The 21,460-nt window shown below is 44.1% G+C and overlaps 1 protein-coding gene across 2 annotated transcripts in view; it reads right to left on the minus strand.

The window, feature by feature from the left end:
• The window catches only part of CMIP (c-Maf inducing protein), a 130,786-nt gene that overhangs the window by 21,916 nt on the left and 87,410 nt on the right, over positions 1 to 21,460 (minus strand). For both annotated transcript variants that reach the window (XM_066327543.1, XM_066327544.1), the window contains exons 4-10: positions 13,441 to 13,602; positions 12,227 to 12,268; positions 9,548 to 9,610; positions 8,049 to 8,129; positions 4,644 to 4,747; positions 3,992 to 4,096; positions 2,854 to 3,207 (exon numbers count right to left, since the gene is read on the minus strand). In XM_066327543.1, coding sequence (XP_066183640.1) covers positions 2,854 to 3,207; positions 3,992 to 4,096; positions 4,644 to 4,747; positions 8,049 to 8,129; positions 9,548 to 9,610; positions 12,227 to 12,268; positions 13,441 to 13,602 — 911 coding nt within the window. The remainder of the gene's footprint in view (positions 1 to 2,853; positions 3,208 to 3,991; positions 4,097 to 4,643; positions 4,748 to 8,048; positions 8,130 to 9,547; positions 9,611 to 12,226; positions 12,269 to 13,440; positions 13,603 to 21,460) is intronic.

Here is a 21,460-nt window from a genome sequence, read left to right on the forward strand (position 1 = left end):
TCTTTAAAATCATGATTTTGTATTTTCCTTTAGTATGCAATAATTGTGTTTCGTTACACAACTATATTAGAAAAAGGGTCAAAGATATTCTAGGTGCTGTAAGAGCCCCACAGATGAACTTTCTGAACTGCCCTTTTAGCTTTCTGTGCAAAAAGTGAAGTATTAAAGTGATTGGTAAATAACATCTCCATCAAAATTAGAAGTGAGTGTTTTCCCCCCAAAAAGTAAGCACTATGTAAGAGTTAAAAGTGAACAATAAAATGTCCTCTGTTGAAGCTACTGTTGAGAATGCTTATTTGCTAGACTTCCAATAATTAAAATTTGCCTAAATAAATTACTCCCTGCTGCCCTAAGTTAATTATGTAAAAAAGATATCATCGCTGGTGACTCTCTTGTTTTGATGATGATACTGAGTCAGACACCTAAAAGAACAATCAAACTCAATGCTAAACAACTTATTTATGTTTGGCTTACCACTGTTATTAATAAGAACATTATTTTACTGAATGCCTGCTGAGAGCTCAGCTCCTGGATAGCAGTTGTTTTATAATTAATGTTTTCTTCCTACTGGCATGTTCTTCAACTCTCTTTCTTCATATTCTCAGATTTTCAAAGTACAGTAATAGTATTTCATGCAACGGAAACCCTTTGTTCAAGAAGAGTTAGAGCATGAAAGTAATCAGCATCACAACAGCATTATCTTGTATTTTTGGTAATAACTACAAGCCCTTCTAGAATGCTTTTCCATCACTGGTTTCAGTATTTAAAAAACAACACTGAAAATCTTTACCTGTATTTTACAAATAAGGAAAATGAGGCATTTAAAAGTGACTTATCTAAAACCCCTCATGGAGCCAGTGGCAGAATCAGGAGCAGATTCTGCATTATTGCTTTCAGGCACCCAAAAAATCAAGGGATGAACAGGAATGGAAGGGAAGTCAAATGAGTGGAGCTACAGCCATGGCTCTGCCTTAGGAGCTGCCCTATGTCCTCACAGGTTGTGATGTCCCAAGCAGGGTGCAGGCTCTGGCAGGGCACTCTGGGGAGAGCTGCACCACTTTTGTGTTATCACTGGTCCCTCAGTGGGAGGTTTCACTTTTCAGAACTCCTGTTGTACAAGCAGAAAAAGGGCCTAAAGCTGCTCCACACCTACAACTCCAACAGTCACACATTCCCATTTTCATTGCTGCTGCTGAGCAACTTGATTTTTTTTTAAAAAAGGAAATGCTCAAAAAAATAGATCGTTTCAAGGTATGGAGAGAAATGAGCTGTTTGTGTAGGAAATTAAATGGGAATTGGGACCTAGCCTATGCAATGTTTAAAAGTGGAGAGACTGTGGGGAAGAACATGTCCATTTGTGAATTTGTTTATAAGTGTGTGTCAGCTGCATGATGAAACCAAAACCGTCAATGCTTAGTGAGTCAGCATCCAAACCAGCATCAGGACTGGTGGAGTGCACAGTGTTTATGGAAAACAGGGAGAGTCAAGGGGACAGGAATAAATACACGACGTGTTTAATGTAGCACCTGGGTGCGTGGAGACTTAGAAGCCCCCAGATGAAGCAAACTGTGATTTTTTTTTTGATGCAATCATTTTTAAAGGCAGAAGAACCTAGGCCACGGGGAAAAAAATATACAAAATTAGCCTTCACAGCAACTTCCTGCTCAAGAATCTAATGGGAACAGTATCTGGTACTCACTTTTCCTGTCTCCAGCTTTGAATGAGTGCTTAAGTAATTGCAAGTCAGCTGTGCAGTGAGTGGAAGAGTGATGCTGCAAATTTGCACTCTGTATTTTGAAAAAAAATGAAAACGTAGGACAAAACCTTCACAAAATCTTCCATCACAGCAGTTTGACTTCATGTTATTCTTTGAGAGTGGACTCCCAGATGTGCATTTGTCTGCAGTGTAGCACATGCTACACGGTTTACAGCAGAGTCCAGATTTCACCTATCACATCTTGGATTCTATAAAGTTCAACTATGACTTCATTAAGCCTTACAGTCTTTAAAAATAATTAATGTAGAAGTTTAACAGTTTGCCACAAAACATACTGCAAATCAGTATCAGAGCTAGCTGTCAAAGTCAACAAAATTGATTTACTGCACTTCTATTACAAGCTCCCTGCAGTCCACCTTTTCTGTTATTCCTTTTCATTTATTTATCCAGAGAAAACCAAGCTTTCCCTGAAGAATATTTTCCTTTATATTCCTGTTTAAGATATTCAGATGTGCCTGGCAGGAATCACTTTGCCACCATTTTGTGGCAAAAGCTATTTGAACACCTGAGACCCAAGACAGGTCTGCTGTACCACAGCAACTGGACAGAGACTCCACTCTAATACGAGCAGATCTGAACAAGTCATAAAACTTCCACAAGCACACGAAGGGAGAACATCTAAGTGAACAACAATCACCGTATCCAACTCCTGCTAAAGTCAGGGCAGTGGTGCTGCCTATCACTGCACAAGCACTAAACCCAGCACAGACCTGACTTTTCTAGCTCTGTCTCAGGCAATCCCAAGAGCCCTGGAGGAGACAAATGGGGTTTTTTGTTTTTTTCTTGGTGGGCAAGAACAAAAACAGAAACCACTGACACCAACATCCCGTCTTCTGTAAAATGCCTGAGGCTCACTGTACAAATAAGCTTTCCATTTTCATCTTCCTAATGCTATTTTTAGAACATCTTGGCAGTGCCAGATGCCTCTTTCAAAGGCTGGGCTCTCCAGGGCTGGAGTTGAGATTTATAACCATTTGCTGGCTAGCCACAGACGTTGAAGACAACAAGCCTGTGGGAAAAGCTCCCCCATTGTGGAGATGACATTGTTCTAAAAGCTATCCAAACCAGCCACTCACAGCATCTTGAGTATCTCCACGTAGCAGCCCAGGATCCTGTCTGCCTGGGCGCTCAGCTCGATGCTCATGGTGCTGCAGGTGGGGCTGACCATCAGGCAGTCGATGAGGTTGGGCTCGCTGTCGTTGCCAACGCCGGCCGTCATCTTCTGGTTGGCCGTGTTGTTGCGCTCCACCTCCACGTGGATCTCGTTGGTGGTGACAATAACTGGTTTGAGACGGGATTCAGTCAAGGTGGCCTCCTGAGAGACCAGGTCAGGGCTCGTGTGGAGAAGGCGGAGGGGGAGGTTGGGCTTTCGGTCACACTGCTGCTGGCAGCCGTTCCGAATTTCCTTCAGGCTTGGCGAATTGTCCCGGCTGGATTTCAAAAAGAAACAAATCATTTCAGTAGGCAGACATACCAGCAGAGAGCGGGACACGGAGTGCAACACTGAGAAGCCACGATTTTTTGCGATTTCCCACAGCATTTCATCCCAACCCACTGGATGGCTTTCTTCTGTGCAGTCAGATTACTGAAATCAATTTGAAACATTAAAGGCTCCAATAGAACTGTCCTGCAGCCTCTATCTGACAAAGATTTGAGCTTTTCATTACTCTAATTGACAGACCAGTTTAGTCTAAAGGTGAACTTTCCTGTCCAAGTTGTGCAAAGCTGTAACAGAATCCATGCCCAATTATGTATCTGGCTATAGTACATGCCCAGACATTTGTCTGCAGCCCTCGTGTCTGGAATTCGTGTTGGACACTGAGCAGCCCCTGTCCGTGCTCTACCATGAGGAAAGTCAGATAGGCATAAACAAACAGGAAACATAGCAGAGGGGAACCCTCAGTGTCTACTGGAAACTGGCTCATGTGTCAAGAACTGCGGCGTCTACTTTGCAGCAAGTGAGGACTCAGACTTTCCACAATAACGGCGACAGCGTTGTGAAACCAGCTCGGGTTCAAAGCTGCAGACACACAGGGATTTACACACAACCCCTTCTTTAAGGTCTCACCCCTGCCTGTCCTCACTCCCTTGGTGAAGTACCAGGGCATGAAGGTTCAGGGTCTCTCAGGTTATCTATCACACCCATCTCATGCTGATCCTGTTGAGCAGCGCCATGGCTTTGGAAGGGAGTAACAGGTGGGAATTCATACTGACCTGTTGATAAATTCCTCGTAACAGGAATAAATGGCAGCTAAGCAGACAGCTACAAGATTTGGCAGGACCCTGGGATGTGGGCATTGTCCTGTTGGACCATGCATGCTGAAAGACAAAAAACAAGATGGTATCATTGCAAGGAAGATTTCTGTGGGCAAAACCAGTCCGACAGAACGAGGTGACAAACCTGGATAGGCATCCTTGGGGAATTTTCAGAAGGGCCATAACAGAGAGATATTTTAACCCTGTAAATCCAATGCTCCTATTAATGATTAAGGGTAAGCCGAAACATCAAATTAATTGATGTGGTATCCCTAAAGTCCTCCTAAAAATCTCACACCTGAGTGAGGCATTATGAGCTTGAAAGATAATTGGAATCATTCTCCAGAGGCTTTGAGCTAGATGTATATGAAGAACATACACACAGCAAAGCCCATTTGTTTGCAATGTGGAAGTAGGCAGAAAACCCCAGACTTATCTGAGAATCAGCATTTTTAAAAAGAGACTTCAGCAACACTGCCTGATGGACTTGATTTATTTGCTGTTTGCCAAAAAGCACCAGCTACTGTTAACAGCCAGTAAAGCAGGAGAAGTAACACACCAAAGCATGGACACAGGACTGGAAATATGCCATAAATTAAATATAACTCACCTGTGAATAAACTTCTTCACCACCTCCATTCCAGCATTCAGCTCATTCAAAGACAGAATGTACTCCTGAGTAAAGAGCCGCAACCGAGGGCATTTCCCAAAATCCTGTCCAAGAAGGAGAGACTCGGTGAAGATGGTGAATCTACATCAAAACTGGGTTTTCAAATGAAACCAGCTCAAACACAACTGAATTCACTTTGCTATCATGCTGACAAGCTTCAAGAGAAGAGCATCTCTGCACACTGAAGTAATGTTCTCCCCACTAATAACAACAGCATTTCCAATCTCTTATTTCCTTTATATCCACTTTGAAAACAAAGTTCTGTAAAATGAAACAAACAACCAAAAACCAAAAAAAGTCTCCCCTATACTTATATTTGTTTTGCACTTTCCACTTAGTATTTTGATTTTGAAATACATTTTTTGTTTGGTGCTTTTGCTTCCACCCTTAACTGCATATTTTTAGAAATAAAACTCAAAATATTATATTTCCATGGGTTTGGCATGGGTGTCTATTCTGGTTTTAGAGAAAATCATTTTGACATGCTATCAGTAAGCAATCAAGTACCAAACCAGAGATCAGTTTTTTTCTCCAGGGATTTTACTCCAGCTACTCTGTGAATTTGACAGGTGAGCTCAAGAGTCACTTTCTTTAAATCCTGCAGTCAGAGAGCCACCTGCTAACTGAAATCCTGCATCTCCTCACATCACCTGCTATTTTTAGATGTGAAAGGAGTAAATTCTGCTGTCTGGTGAGTGTTATTCCACACCACATTTCCTCACATTTACACAGGTGTAACCTTATTACACAGGTGTTGCAGAACTACAGAGCTGGATTTCCAAGTGGGGAACAAGGTCCACTGAGGACAAACAAGCACTCCCAGCTATTCCTCCAGCAGCTGCCTGTGGAAGTTATCCTGAAAAAAATACATGGCAACTGAAATGTTAAAGAAATGCCACAAATGGTGATGAACTAATGGTGGTCTGTAAAAGGGATGATAAACCCCCCCAGCACTGCAACCTTCTGTTAACTCTTTTTGGTTTCAGGCACTTCTAAAGCACAACCTGTATTAATACCCGGTAAGTTTTACAGGCAGAGAAAATGACTAAAAAACTTTGAAAACAAGCTTGGAGTGAACAATGTCTCCTCCAAGCCCTCAGAGTCACCCTGCTGGTACAGAAAGGCTGCCTGGTAACTTCACCCAGCAAAGGGACTGTGGGCAATTCCACATCATTACAATTAACATCATTAAACTTGCAACAGATCCTTCTTGCAGGTACAAATACACTTGAGCCAAGGGCACGAGACCATGCGTGCTTCATAGAACATTTGATTCATTTCATGAACATGAAGACAGCTTTTGCAATTGCAGTTTGCTGATGAAAGTTTTCAACCTGTCTAGGTGTCCCAACTGAAGCTACAATGAAAGTCCAAGAGATCATAAAGAGGACGTCATTGCTGACATCCTTTAAAATCCTTTAAAATAAAATATCTCTCTAAATTTAATATAATGCCCTATCACATACCAAGCACAGAACAATACACACCATCAATACTGTTTGCTAAAAAAAAAATAAAAAGAAAAAAGAAAGAAGGGCTTATATTTAAACATTTGGGCTGACCCTGCAGACAGCTAAAACCCAAAGGTTTGGGAAGTTGCTGAGCACTCCTCAAACAACTCAGCATACAACAGCCTCCAGTCCTGCACTAACCAGCATTATCACCGAGAGAAAAACCTGTCCTTGTTCTTTTGAGACATTAAAATCATAATCTATATCCTTGTTCTTTTGAGATGTTAAAATCAGAGATAAATGAGACACTCTTTCCCCATTTTATAGGTAGAAAACTGTGGAGCAAAACTTGCTGGGAATTTTAAAGGCCACAGAACAAACAGGAGGCAAAGGTGGGAAGAGCCAGCTCAATCTCCTGCCCCAAGGACTGCACTGGGCCTCCTGAGGTGATGAAGTTTAGCGTCCCCCTAATGAGTAACTTTATTTATGTGCGCACACACACACATTCTCTAAAGCACTATTCAGTACAGAAATCTCCAGAGAGTGGTAAAGTGCCCAAATCCACTCCAATTAATACCTGACACCATAAATTCTCAGACTACACACTGCGGTACAGACATGTTGATTTTCAATCTGCAAATGTTAAGTATGGTAAATATACCCAATTCTCTGAAGCTAACCAAATACAAGCATTACACTATGCATTTAGATTTTATTTGAGACCCCTCAAGAGCTCTGGATGCTTTTAAAAAAAAATCAGTCTGGAATCCAAGAATAACATTTACAGAATATTTCACTGAACACTACAGAATATTCAAAAATGTTTACATGTCTGCAGAGTGTTGGCACAGAGCCAGGAATATGACCTTTTTGCCATCTTGGGCTTTCTACCTAGTTCTGTAAACTAAGGGAGTTAAATAATAGGATTGGAAAAATGAGAAATATTAACTGTTTTCTACTGGGTTCGTGCCAATCACAGTATGACAATGGATGGTCTCTAAAATTATATGTTAGTGAAAAGAAGTTGATTATGAAGTTATGGAGGTTCATCCTTGAGATCACAGCCAAATCAACTGCCTTAAATCTTTTATTTGTTATTCTTTGCCACTGCATTGTGAAGTAAGACTTCTTCATGGAACTTAAAAGCACTGGCAGGAAACTTCATGCCACAAAAGCTGGAGAATCGGTAAATGCCCCAGACCTCTATCAGGAAAGGAATATGGATCATGCAAGGATATTTTCAGAGTTTAGGGGAGGGGAATGTGGTCTACAGGGTGGAAAGTGAAGGAGGGCATTTATTTCAAACACTGACAAGGAATTGGTCAGCAATGAGGAGAGAGAAAGTCTGGGTAAGAACAGCCATACAACGACAGAGTACCTAAATCCTGTAATGAGAAGGAAGAATAGCAGTAGAAAAGCATAAGGATATTCAGGGAATCGAGGTAAGAACTCTCTGAACATGAGCCTTAAGGAAAATGGAAACCAAGAGGGCTGGTGGTGTTTTGAAGAAAAAGTGTTGAGGGTCCAGCTTAAAATGAACTCTGCTTTTGTTATTTATTTGATTTTAAACTGTTTTAACTGCAAGGATGGCGTGCAGGGAGTAAATAAGGAGCCAAGAGCCAGGTGGGAGAGAGCTGGAGTTGCAATGCTGGCACTGTTGCCAAAAGAAACATCCCTCAAAACATGGCTTTGCTTAGACGCTTTTGAGGATCCCACCGAAGGCCTATTAGTTCTGCACTGATGAAGTAACACACAATTACACGCAGCATTCTCACTTTGGGGGGCAGATTTAGATCCCACAGCACGTGACAGGCAACAGAGCAGCTGCTGATCACACAAGGTATGGCAGTGAAGTTTTCCAAAGTGCTGGAGCTCCCGTGGCACGAGCACTCACCATGTTGTGTTTGAGAATCCTCTGGACCACCGGGGTGAACACCTCGATGACCACCATGGACCGCGGGCGCTCTCGGCAGTGCTGGAAGGAGCAACAGGTCATTGTGTCAGCTGCAGGAATTATGGACAGGGGTCTCCCCTGCCTTCACACCCCACACGTGGATTACCCCAAGATTAACAAGATCCAAGAACTAAATTATTCTCTCCTGAGATTAAGGTACTCAACACTGCTTGCTCCTATCGGTTCACTGGCATCTAGTAGAAGATTCCCATGGGAGCTCACAAACAGCAAATTCTCTTCCCTATCACCTATTCTTCCCAAAACTCACTGCAGTGTACCATTTTTGGGGCTTATTGCCAAGGGTTTTAAAAGGAAAGGGGCTGGGGACAGGAAGATCTAATCACACAGACAGTGTAATGCCACAAACCTCCTTTCTCTGGGATCCAGGCTAAAAACCTGTGGTGGATCTTGGAAGGTACCAATAACCCACTTTCCCATCACAGGATGAAATATATAATCATAATGTATCAGTCAGAGTAACTTAGGTTGGGAAAGACCTCTGAAAGTCATCTGGTCCAACCCCCTGATCAAGGGCCGATTTTGAAGATAAATTCTCCTTCTCATTACCTTGTCCACTTCCGTTCTGGGAAGTCCACAACCTGTTTCCCTTCCTGCAATCCCCCCTCACACACATTTACAGACAATTAGGTGCCCACCTCTGAGAGAGATCAAAGGCAAAAAAATCCCAAATTAGGAATAAAAATGCTTGAGGTCTGAGGCTACTGATGACCTAAGAGTGCTTATAAAAATGCAAGTCAGAGGAGTTTCTGTAACTTGACTCAATTTCTGTAGGAAGAAGCAGCTGATGAATAACTCTGGATGAGAATTACAAGCAGCATCCAGAATGTTTGACAAATGCATACCCAGTCATCAGTAAGCAAATTTAAGCAGACTTAAAAACGAAACACAAACAGGCCTCGAGGAAAGTAGTATCTTTAAATCCACAAGGTCTGCAATCTAAAGTACTCTGAAGTTTATGGATAAAAGATACAAAATGCAGCACAAGCATGGATTTACCAGGAAAGAGGGTGAGTACTTATGATCTTCCCACTGCCATTACCCAATGACAAAATACCATAAGGGCTGAGTTACACACATCTGAACACAGGGGCTCCAGTGATTTCTGTATTAGCTGTATTTCTGTATTCTGCATTAAACACAGCATGCAGTAGGACACCTCCTGTACCCAGACTGAGGTGTGGGAGTCTCAAAATTTTAACTCACACAGAGTATCAGGACAAAACAGTCTGATATATTAAGCATATGATTGTATTTATCATGATGGTGCTGTTCACCATTCCAGTATCATTGCTTGCTGGCCAAGAACTGAACTCAATCTGGGTAGGAGGTAAGAAGTTAAAGGAAAAAACAACCTCCTGCTCAAAGAACTACATTCATATGCAACTATGAGATTTCAGAAATCAAAGCTGTTCTGATACCTTGCAGAAGAATTCACAGAGGTCAGGAGGAGGATGGTTGTTTTCCAGCAAAGGTGCAATTGCCTTTAAAAAGAAAGGGGAAAAAAAGAGAAAAATTGATTTTCAAGGCGGCAACTGGAGAAAACATAATGCAGGGAAGTATTTTTCTTGGGGAGATAAAAGCTCATTTTAGAAAAGGACAAAATAGAGAAATTAGAGGTGGGCCATATGTGTATTTTACAAGTCAACTCAAGCACAGCTCTCCTATGAATCCTCAGGAAAACTCTGCTTTTAACGACATTGGTGTAAATAGGTAAAACAAGGCAAAGGAGTGCAATATTTATAATGGTTTAAATGGGAACAGGAGCAGATCAATTACTCTAGGATGTAATAAAGCAAGGATGAATCTGGCTCATGTTTCAGTTAGAACATCTCCCTAAAAGAAAAATCTGAACACCACCACACACATATCCTTTGTGAAGGAGTTCAAGCTCTTTTTTGTGAGAAAGAGCTCACTAAAAGCAACCTAGCACTGCTCTTACCTGGGAGTACCCGATTTATCAAAATCAAGCATCTAACTTCATAAAAGCTGAGATCAACCATTCCTTTGTTGCTACGTGAACCAATGTGCTTATGCTGGGTAAACACATTAGAGGTCATACCTGCCACTGAGGGGGTAATGAACTCATGCTCTTGTTACTTCCTTTGTAAATTAGAAAATGGTCCCAGAATAATATATTCTATGTGGTGGTGCCTTCAGGCTTTTCCACTCTTCAGTTACAGGGATTCTCAGTAGCCATTTCAACGTAAGACACTAAACACAGGGGCCAGGACATTTTGTATTAAGCAACTGAACACCAGATATTTTATCTGGATGGCACCTGGGGTTTTACTAAGGCAGCCTTGCTTTGGTTTTTGCTCTCCCTCTCATCTCCTTACTCAGCCCTGTGAGTCTGCTTGCAGTGGCTGTGTTTCACAGTCATGCACAAACAGGTCAATATTAGTATGAATTTTAACAAGGAAACCCAAGCACACCTGCAAAGCTCTGTTTGGTTACATGTAAGAACTATGATACTCATTATCATGTGCCATCCTTCTGCAACTGTTCACTCCTCCTCAGGTGGTGGCCCAGCCACAGGGGACTGATGGAGAACACAACTCCATCCAGTGAGACCAAACATCCTCGCTCCCCATCCAAAACCAGAGCTCAAGATTTTTCCTGAACCCATCTTTGGGAGTGTGTTTGCTCTAGAGATGGTCATCTTTTAGACATGGTCATGGCTGTGTCTCTGTGGTCAGTGTGGCAGAGCTGACAGCCTGAAAAGACCTTTGCCTGTGTTTTCCTTATGAGTGCCATGGTCAGAAGCAGCCACGTGCTGTGCCACGTTGCCCAGCCGTGGCAACACATGCTTCCCCATCCTGAGCAGGAAGGGATTGGTTGGGATATTGATCTGCCCCAGCACCATCCAGAGAAGGAAAGCTGGTCCCATCTGCATGGCCAAGCACTGTGTACTTTCCACATGCTACATAAATACACAGTATTAGCAATTCTTTCCAGGAATAGCCCAGGTTATCTGGGTAATGGCAGTGAGCTCTGAATGGCCAGGAACTGCAGCTCCTTTATGGCTTGGGCACAACCTGCACGAGGGCAGGACCTGAACTGAAGAAGCCATCACCCAGAACAGAGGAAAAACACAGCCTTTGGAGGCCACCTGGTTCACTTCCCCTGCTCACAGCAGGGTCACTTCACATCTTTTACTAAAAAATCCTTTCCCCAAAAACAACCAGTTGTAACTGGGCTCCTGAACTACCTTTTGCACCAGAGTTAAAAGAAAGTCAAAGCAAAGAAAACGCTACTTCAGAAATTTACCTCAGTGGCTGATTCCAGGGTATCTTAAACAGCAGTTAAACACAATTAACACCTACTGGCAGCTACCTGCCACCTTGTTATTTTGCAGAGAGTCATAGAGATGTGATACAATCAGGTGGTGGTGAGGCCCTAGATTAGATTACTGGGAAAATCTGAAAATTGCCAGAGAATGAAATTAAATCACAGCAATGGGGAACCAAGTTCCACCTCTCTGGTAAACTGTTGAGATTTCATACTTGTTTCATAAGCAACAGAGCTGCCATTTGACTCACTTATTTCTATGTCTAAATACATGAGACCTACAAGAAGGAAACAAAGTTGAAGAGGATATTTTTACAAATAAGTTAGCAGGCGGTTAAACTGGAATGACACAAGAGCAATCCCTTGCTCACATACCCTCAGCAATGGAGACATTCTGTATATGGTAGCATTAGCCCCTCAGGAAACTACTCAGCCTAAGGGTTTTATAGGACACATCTGGAAATGACGGGGTTTGACTATTTAAAGTACATCTACAGATATGGATATTGCTGTGTAGCCTCCTAAGGAGGCCATTTGGAGAGATTGTTAACACTCAACATGCTGTGCTCTCTTCACACAGGCTGATGAGAAAGCTTTGCTGTAAGCTTTGCATTCATCTGTGAAACAAGAAGAGAGAAATGACAAAGCCACACAAAAAATAGACAAATGGTTTTCATTCTTGCTTTAGCTCAGCAGCATTGGTGAAAAAGCTTTCACATTTGCCCTACTTCACTGGGGCAGAAGAGAATAATAGAACTGTTATCAAACAGTATAGATTTATCCTCAGCTTTTGACAGAAAGATACTCACCACAATGATGCTCTCATGATCTTGAGTGGTTAAGTTGTTGTTCTGAAAGAGTTGAATAGAAGAAAGATGAGTGAGGGAAGAGCGCTCTTGAGCTGGTACATCAGCACACACAGTACTCAGACACTACCACCAGACACAAGCAGAAAGAATCAACTGCTTATTTTCTGAATAAAACCCGTGGCATTAAAAGCATTCTCCTAAAGCAGGTGGTACAGTGCCTGCTATGAGGACTGGTGCAAGTCTTCACTGCTCCTTCAGTTCAGCACACTAACACCAGGATCCCAGAGGTCTCAGTCAATCAGTGGAAAAAGTAAAGCCAGCAATACATTTCTTTAAAAAACTTTCTTAGGGCAAGCTGTATGTCTCTACAAAAATTTTAAAAGGATTGTTCTGGTGGGGTTTTTTGTGGCCAGTTTTCCCAAAATTCTTTAAACATGGTACCAGAAAAAGCCAATAAATTGTCTGGAAGTCACCTATGCTACCACCTATGCAGGAGAGTTTGCTCTGTGCTTTTTCAGCAGCATGATCAATCCAGAGGTTACAATGGTGGGAGTTGCTAAGATTTTTGACTACTGCAAGAAAAAACAGTACTGGATTTTTTTGTTTGTATCAAATCCTTCTGCTATCATATCAGAACTAAGACATGAAAAGCCTTTTTGGCATTACATTTCCTGTCCATGAAAAGTTAAATATTTGAAACAGATGTTATAGAAGGAGGATAAATAACTCTGAGGAAAAATGTATTTCTTTACCAGAATTAGTAAAAAAAAAATAGCTACACAATTAATTTACTAGTGTATGTATATATTGGTACAAAAATTGTTGGTCAGGGAAGCAAAGCCAATGGAATAGAAGTCAAAGGGAGCTTTACCACTGACTTATGGCATGAGTTAAACTCATTAAAAATTTACCATAGATAATTAAATAAAACCAAAGAAACAAAAAACCAACCAACCAAATAAACCAAGCCAACAAACTCAAGATAAATGGGGCTTATTTTGTTTCTAGAAATCTACATAACATGGGTCAAATCTACATAACATGGGTCATATTTCCCTTCTCCCCAGCAAGTGCAAACTCCACTCAAGTCACAGAAGTCACGAGCAGACTCACAGGCAAAATTTTGACAGCCCAAGTTAAAATAAAACCCACTCCCAAACTTTTAACTGTTTGTCTCTCATCTGAGAGTGACAGGAGCCGTGCTGAGGCCGTACCTCTGAGAGCAGCTTGGAGACAATCTCCAGAGGGGCCTGGTGGATGGAGTCGTCCTGCAGCGGGGACGTCAGTGCCATGTCCACCAGCGTCCGGATCTCCTTCAGCACCACCTCCCAGCGGCTGGGGTTACTCAGCACCTTCTTGTACTTGTAAATCTTCTTCTGCAAGACACAGCAAAGGGCCACAATGACACCACCATAAACCCCTTGAGTGGAGCTGTGCTTCCTGCTGCCCGAAAGGCCTGTCTTGAAGAAGCCTGAAAAGTCATGGTGTCACCCTCTGGCTGTAAGAGAAGCCAACTTGTAAAGTCTCCAGATCTTCCATACAACAGTACTTCTTTCCACTCTCAAGAACAGTATTCCTGACTGCCTAACCCCATCTGCCCCAGTTCCCTGCATGCCCCAGACCATGTCCAAGCTGTTTCAACTGCCCCATCCACAGACCATCTGGACAAGCAAAGGACAACTCTTACTCCTCAGCAGCCATGAGACCACAAACTACTGGAGCAGAAGCTGCTTTGTGTTATAAAAAGCAATGTTTAAGGAAAACCCACCCAGCCCAAGTTCCCAGAGGTGGCTTGATGGCACTCTACAAGTTCAAGGAAATGATGCTGAGTGCTCAAATGTCACTTCTGAAAACAACATGACAGGCACATGAGAGCCAGGAGGGGCTCCACAAGAGCACGGAGGCAGTGCAAGAGGCAGGGAAGGAGCTCTGCATAAGGGACAGCAACTGCCAGGACTCCACTTGTGTTTGGGTCATGTGCCCTTCCCCCTCTGCATGGGCCTGATCCTCTGCAAAAAGGGATGTAGAGAAGCCTGGACACACACTCAGGTTTATTTAACACCACTGATGGGGCACTCATGCTTACATGAAAACATCAGTGTTTTGCACTAAAAATGGATCTTATATTCCTCAGCAGCACTTCCATGAAAATCACATGAACTGCCCATTTTGTGCAGCTTGCACATTTTGGGCTGTACGTAAGTGTAGCACAGGCAGAGGACCTTGCAAAGGGCCTGCATGTTTTGTTTTGGAGCTTTGCAGCTCCCGGCATTTCCCCTGGCGCTTGCCCAGGGCAGCCCCAGCAGGAACCATCTGACCAGGCTGGCTCTCTGCTTATCAGCCACTTCCTTCCCACCCTGGAGCACATCTACTGCTCAACAGCAAACCGTCACCTCTGCACCCCCACCTGAAACACGAGAGGAGAGAACAATGCAGAAAAATACAGATTTCAAATGCATTGGGTTTGTCAGCATTGTTGGGGGGGGGGAGAGGAGAGTGGCACTAGGCTGACATGTAAAGGCTGATAAAGCAATCCAATTATCTTTTTAATTAAATTCATGCCAAGTACAAAAGCATACTGGCAGTGTAGTTCACACTTCCAGTGCATTTTAAGCCACTGAAAAGCTAAATGAACAGAAAAATATGCTGCAGACATTATCAAATGTGGCTGGGATTTCAAAACTGCACAAAAATCTTTGTACTTCTGAGCTACCTGGGACAGAGAAAATCCAATGCATCACAGATTTCTTGGACTCTTTAGGAAACTTCAATCATAGAATTTAATTTCTCTTATTCATACAGTGCCTTTATTTAGGGTCTTTTTGCTAGACCCACTCCAGCACTAAATCCAAGACATCCAGACAGTTTTTTAACTGGAAACAACTCCTTTCTGACTAATCGAGGACACTAAACCAAGCTGGCTCAAGAGAGAGAATTTCCAATGCTGAGACTTATTCCTTGGCCCTGTACTGTGAAGAAGTCAAAGCAGAATTGGAAGCTGACAAGATGTGGGGATGGGGGAGATGAGAGATAACTGGGTTACTGCATCCCTGCCTCTCTGGGCTGACCCTTTTTGGGTGAGTGACAACTCATTTTCAGAGCAGCTTCTTCAGCCTAAGGGGAAGCTGCTGAAGGAAACTCTTGCCCAACAGGACGCTGCTCAGACAACTCCACCACAAATATCCTTCTTTTGCTGTCAAATCCACTTTGCTTGGGGTGAGGGAGGAGCAAGGGAGTTTTTCTTTCCCTTTTAGAGATGTCCATTAAAAGTCAGATTTCTGATGATGCTGACATACATTAGAGGGAAGACAGCAGGAGCTTTACCCGCTGTCACGCAGGGAAGACCAGCCAAAGCTGCTGCTCAGGGCAGACAGGCAGGGACTCAAAGGGAGCAGCAGGGAAGAGCCACCTTTAAAGACACACTGAGCCTGCTGCAAGCACAGAACCCAAACTTATCAGTGTGTGCTTCACGTTTCCAGCACAAAGGACTGAGTGGCACTGACAGACTGAGCTGCAGGCTGCGAACCACATTACAGGAGTCTTGAGTGATGGTGGGAAAGCAGCAGAAAATAAATAAATAAATAGAAGAGCCATCCCCAAGAGGGTTGAACTCTGCTGTCCTGAACCTTTGGCCATGGTTACAGCGCTGTTTTTCTCAGCAGTATGCTTTTCACTGTTGAGCGCCTTGCTGAAAGCCTCAATTAAAGGCTGAAACCTATCAGTGGGTTACAGAAGCAATTTGCTGTGTCTCAGCAAGCACTTAGGCAACACCGAGCCATCTGCTCTGTTCTACCTGTGCTGGCTCCAGAGCAGGGAGCAACAATCACTCACGAGCTGAGAAACAAAGCTGCCTGTTAAAGACCCACATGGAGAACAGGAATATCAATCCAGGGGGTTCACTCCCCCAGATGTAAAAGATGCCTTCAGTTGTTGAAAAAATTCACACCACATTTATCATCAATAGCCTGAACAAGAAAAATACCAGGGTAGGAATTCAGTTTCTAGGAGGATTGCACTAAAGGCAGCAGCTCCTGTGAAAATTTATGAGTGACAATAAACCATACAGCCAGTGTCACTCCAAAATCTTGCCAGGCTGACTTTAAATGCAAAACAACTGAATTTAATAAGTACCCAGAAGAAGCAGAATGAGGAGAATAAGTGACACTGACAGGGCATCCTTCATTCTCAAATCACTCTAATTAATTAAGCCTTGCAGAAATTCAAAGACCTAAGTCTCAATCCTCTTTTACAGGAGGAAAGAGCTGAAGTCCATACATGAAAAATTACTTTTCTAGAGTTATTAAGCTAGGAAATGCGACAAAAATCTATAAGCAATCGGTTTTACCATCAGTGCTCAAAAGCCTTTGAACACTGCTGTGAACAGAAAGTTCAAGAGACCCTAGGAAAATTTCAGGTTTTCCTAAGTAAGATCTTCGCATGTTTTTCTATCCGATAATGGCTTCATCTTGTAGCCCTTGCTCATATACCACTTTTTTTGGACAAAAATGATAATACTGATGTAGTCAACAGCTAAGAAAAATGGACTCTAATACACAAAATCAGCCAGCATGGAACATTTGCCTTGTTCAGCCCTAGCAAGACCTTTCATGTTAGGAACATCTTAAAGCAGCCAGCACACCTGATCCAAAAAGGGAAAAATGAAGTTAGCCTTTTTGATGACAAAATTTCATCCCTGCTTTGCCACTGCCAGCCAGGGAACGTTCTGTACTCTCAGGAACCTGTCTTCCCATCAGCAAATACTATCTTCATTACATAAAGAAAATTAATGGCCATCCCTAATGCCCAAGAGCCTGCTAAATTTTAGCTCTCTAGCTTGCAAAGGATTGCTTGAGTCTTTAGCAGGGAGGCTCTTGCAGAACGGGTCAGGCTGGAGCATCTGCAGGAACGGGACAGGCTGGGGCTCCTGCAGGAGGAACGGGACAGGCTGGGGCTCCTGCAGGAACGGGACAGGCTGGGGCTCCTGCAGGAGGAACGGGACAGGCTGGGGCTCCTGCAGGAGGAACGGGACAGGCTGGGGCTCCTGCAGGAACGGGACAGGCTGGGGCTCCTGCAGGAACGGGACAGGCTGGAGCTCCTGCAGGAACGGGACAGGCTGGAGCTCCTGCAGGAACGGGACAGGCTGGAGCTCCTGCAGGAACGGGACAGGCTGGGGCTCCTGCAGGAACGGGACAGGCTGGGGCTCCTGCAGGAACGGGACAGGCTGGGGCTCCTGCAGGAACGGGACAGGCTGGAGCTCCTGCAGGAGGAACGGGACAGGCTGGGGCTCCTGCAGGAACGGGACAGGCTGGGGCTCCTGCAGGAACGGGACAGGCTGGGGCTCCTGCAGGAACGGGACAGGCTGGGGCTCCTGCAGGAACGGGACAGGCTGGGGCTCCTGCAGGAACGGGACAGGCTGGGGCTCCTGCAGGAACGGGACAGGCTGGGGCTCCTGCAGGAACGGGTGCTGCCCTGGAGGGCTGTGGGTGCCAGCAATTGTTTATTTCTTGCTGAGCAACGGGAGCAGCTCCAGCAAGAGGGAAAAGGTCAGGCTCCCGCACCAAGGTCCCCCCAGCTCATTGCGGGGACGGATGACACAGGCTAGTGTTACACTTCAATGTTGACAGTGCTTATGTAAAATGGAGGTGGCCTCTTGCTACATGCAAATCTGCAGAGATAAAAACAACACGGAGAGTAGACTCTGGAAAGGTTTTCTCCAGTGCAGCAGAACATTTTATTCAAATGCTGCATAACAAGGAACAGGAAGAGTTGCTGGCGATGTCCAACACACATGTTGGCCTGTCCTACAAAGCCCAGGTGCACCATGGATTCTGCAGCATCACCTGCTGCCATTTTGACCTTTAACTCACTACCTTCCTTGAGATAAAGAGGGTGTGGCACCCCAAAACTCAGCTATACCAATATTCTGCTTTAAATACAAGCAGGTATCACTTACTTCATGGTATTCTGAAAAATATCTGAGGTTAACTAGCTGCTAACAGAATTTTCTCTGCTAATCAGAGACGGACTTTAATCACTAGCTGAATCCACTGACACGTTTTGGAACTATGCTCCTACCAGCGATATTTACCAATGTGAAAAAGAAACTTACCTGAAAGGAGACTCTGTAGAGAGTCCCAATCCAGGCAAAGGGCTGGGATGAGATTATGGAAACTTTTCTAAATCAGGGACTTCAAACTGCTCATGCTGCAGTAATCAAACTCTTCCTGACCTTCTGAAAGTTCTGTACAGAAAGACTAATGTGCTGCTCTCTAAAATAGATGCAAAACAGCAGCAGCAAACTTTTGCTCTCCACCATGTTTTCAGGTCACGGCATTTTTTGTGTATTTCATTCTACCCAGTGCAAAATGCTGAAGTGCATCAACTTCTCTGCTTCAGTTGCTTCTCTGAATGCAATTGCCTTGGTCGAGGTTCATTTTCCCACAGATTCCTTCCCACAGGCCAGAGAAATGGAGGGAAGTATTATAGGATAAGCTCTTCTGTTTCTCACTCAGTTAAGGCCTAAATAACACTTCTTTTTTTGCCAACTCACATAAAAAAGATCCTGGTAAAATCACCATTATTTATTACACTGAGACTGGCACCTGTGAATCTATGGCCTGAATAAAGACACCCAGTGACATTCTCTGCCCTGAGCAGCTCACAGTCTAGATGATTAAAAGCAAGAGGGAGAGAAAGAACAAGAAAACCAAGGTGATTTCCTTGAGGTCATATGGCAAGCCAGGAACAGAGCAGAACTGAGGTGTTCTGACCCTCAGGCCTGCAAGGCAATGGCTGGATCCTGGCACCCCAAGGAAAAGCACCACTGGCAGGCACTGTGCCTGCAGCAACTTGAATGTTGGTATCCTGTTCTGTGCTTCCCCACTGCACCATCTCTGGCCACCACCTTTTCCAGTCTCCCCTGATTCACCTGCTTTTTTCTACCAGTGTCTGACACCTTGCTCCAGATCTCACTAACCCAAGCAAGAACCTCCCAAGGCTCAGGTCAGCACTGACAGAGTTCCAGAGCTGACAGAGTTCAGCGGGTTCAGCAAGTGGTGACGTGGGTTCAGCTGTTACTGATGCACGAGCTGGAACAACCACACAGACACTTCCCACAGGCACAGGGTTTGTCCTTTGCTCAGGTACCACTGGGACAGTACCACTGCGAAGGGAAAGAATGCTGAAATAAACACAATTTTACAGGCATGAAACAGAGACCAAACGCATTTCTGCTTGAACCAAGGGACGTGCAAATGGGACATGGGACAAGGGAGGGTCACAGGGCAGGCACCTCAGTCACCTCTCAGTGTGACACTGGGCAGCTGCAACACTAGTGCACTGAAGAACTTGCTCCTGAACCATATTATATATCTTACCTACATATATATGTATATATATCTCCACCTCCTTTGCACACAACTGTCAACTGACTGCCCATCCTTCTGGGCTTCTGCTCTCTGATGTGCTCAATGCTACTGCAAAGATATCCTTCCATAAGAACAGGGGGTGAGAGGATGGAATGGGAAGGATATTCTATCCAAGAGAAAGGAAGAAAACTAAAAGCATGAAATTCATGAGCTTCACTGAAGACAAAACTGCGTGCAAATGCAGTGTCAAAACCTGCAAGCAACTCAAGAATTGTGGCTTTCTTCTAAGCCTCCCTTAACAGGGAGGGAAGAGGTCGTCCTTGCCAGACCCCTGCACTACCACACAAAGAAACTGTGCATTGTTTCTGCTGGTGCCTTGTCTTCCTCTCAAATCACTCCCCAGCCTTTTGGTCTCTCTAAGATGCAGGAACACAGCTGGTCGAGCCAAACCCAGCTCTACCTCATTCCTGCATTTGAGATGCCATAAACCCAGCTAGAAAACGCAACAGGCCAACTGTGGCTCCAGCTGCACTTTGCCTGGGCTAATGTGGTTACTCCTGTAATCAGACCTGTCCACAGGGGAGACATTTTTTGGCATAGCCAACGCTGATGCATTCCCTGAAACCCTCCATCCCTGCTTCCATTTCCTTTTGGCAAACACTCCCATTCTTCAGGCCCCAGTTCCAGCACGAGCTTTACACTTCAGGTTGGCAAAACATCAGCTTTCATCCTGCACACAGCAACTGCTGTTCCGTATTTTTCGTACCAGAGCCAAGTTGGGGTTTGTTTTTAATGTTGCTTTGGCTATGCGGAATTTCACTATGACTGCAGATACTCCAGCAGAAGCACAAGCCACTCCCTGCTTGCAAACAGCATTGGTAGAGAGAAAAAGCTGGTATCTTGGGTTCAAAATTCCACATGACATCTCCCCAGATGAAGAAACACTCTAAAATGTGTTGCCGGTGAGCATTTGGGTGTTTTGGGTTGGTTTTTATTAACTGTACAAAAATCACATATTTTTTTCCTCCTGATCTTGGGCAGGAGAAAAAAAAAACTTCAAGACAGTTGATCAACACAATTGTCTCAGACATACAGAAAAGGTTTGCCCTAACTGCAGGCTGGTGAGAATGAAGTTTACAAACCCTCCTCAGTTACTTAAGTATCTTCTGCAGAATGAGTGAGAAAAAACGTTCCCAGAGAGGCTGCTGGCCTCACACAACAGGGCAGGAGCCAGACGCCCTGCTCCAGCTCCAGGACTTGAACAGCCTCTGACTCATTAGCAGAGAGAAGGTTTCAAACGTGTTCAGACACAACTGCCTCCTCCTCTTGCAGGACCTCACTGCTCCCTGCTGCAGCGTATTTGGCCCTTTTCTCCCACATTCTGGCAAAACCCACAGTTTCCAGAGATGTGTGAGTCTGACCTGCACCATGACCCAGAGTCAGAAAAATCATGCCCAATTCAAAAAAATAAAAAAGAGTATGCTAGAAAAAAACAGGAATATGTGTACCATACACACTCCACGCTTTCTGAAACCTTCAGAGGACTAACTGCATTGAGTGCACAGGGGCAAAATAGTGTTCAATATCTAAAGCCCAGCAGGCACCGTGTGACTGTGGATTTCGACATGCAGCAAACAGAGCACAGATGACACAAGGCACTGTGACATTAAGTGCCATCTAGGTGTGGTCCTTGCTGTGTGCTTTCCTGTGCAGACACCTACAGTTACTGACTACATTATAAAATGCCTCTGACACCCAGCTGAACTGATCCAGGTTCCTATTTCCTTTTCCCTTCATGCCCTTTATGTTCCACACATGACAGCCGTGTCTGTGAAGCCTTGGCATCCACCAGCTCACAGTCTATGGT

This window comes from Sylvia atricapilla, chromosome 12 (genome assembly GCF_009819655.1).
Source record: "Sylvia atricapilla isolate bSylAtr1 chromosome 12, bSylAtr1.pri, whole genome shotgun sequence".
Classification (NCBI taxonomy): Eukaryota; Metazoa; Chordata; class Aves; order Passeriformes; family Sylviidae; genus Sylvia; species Sylvia atricapilla.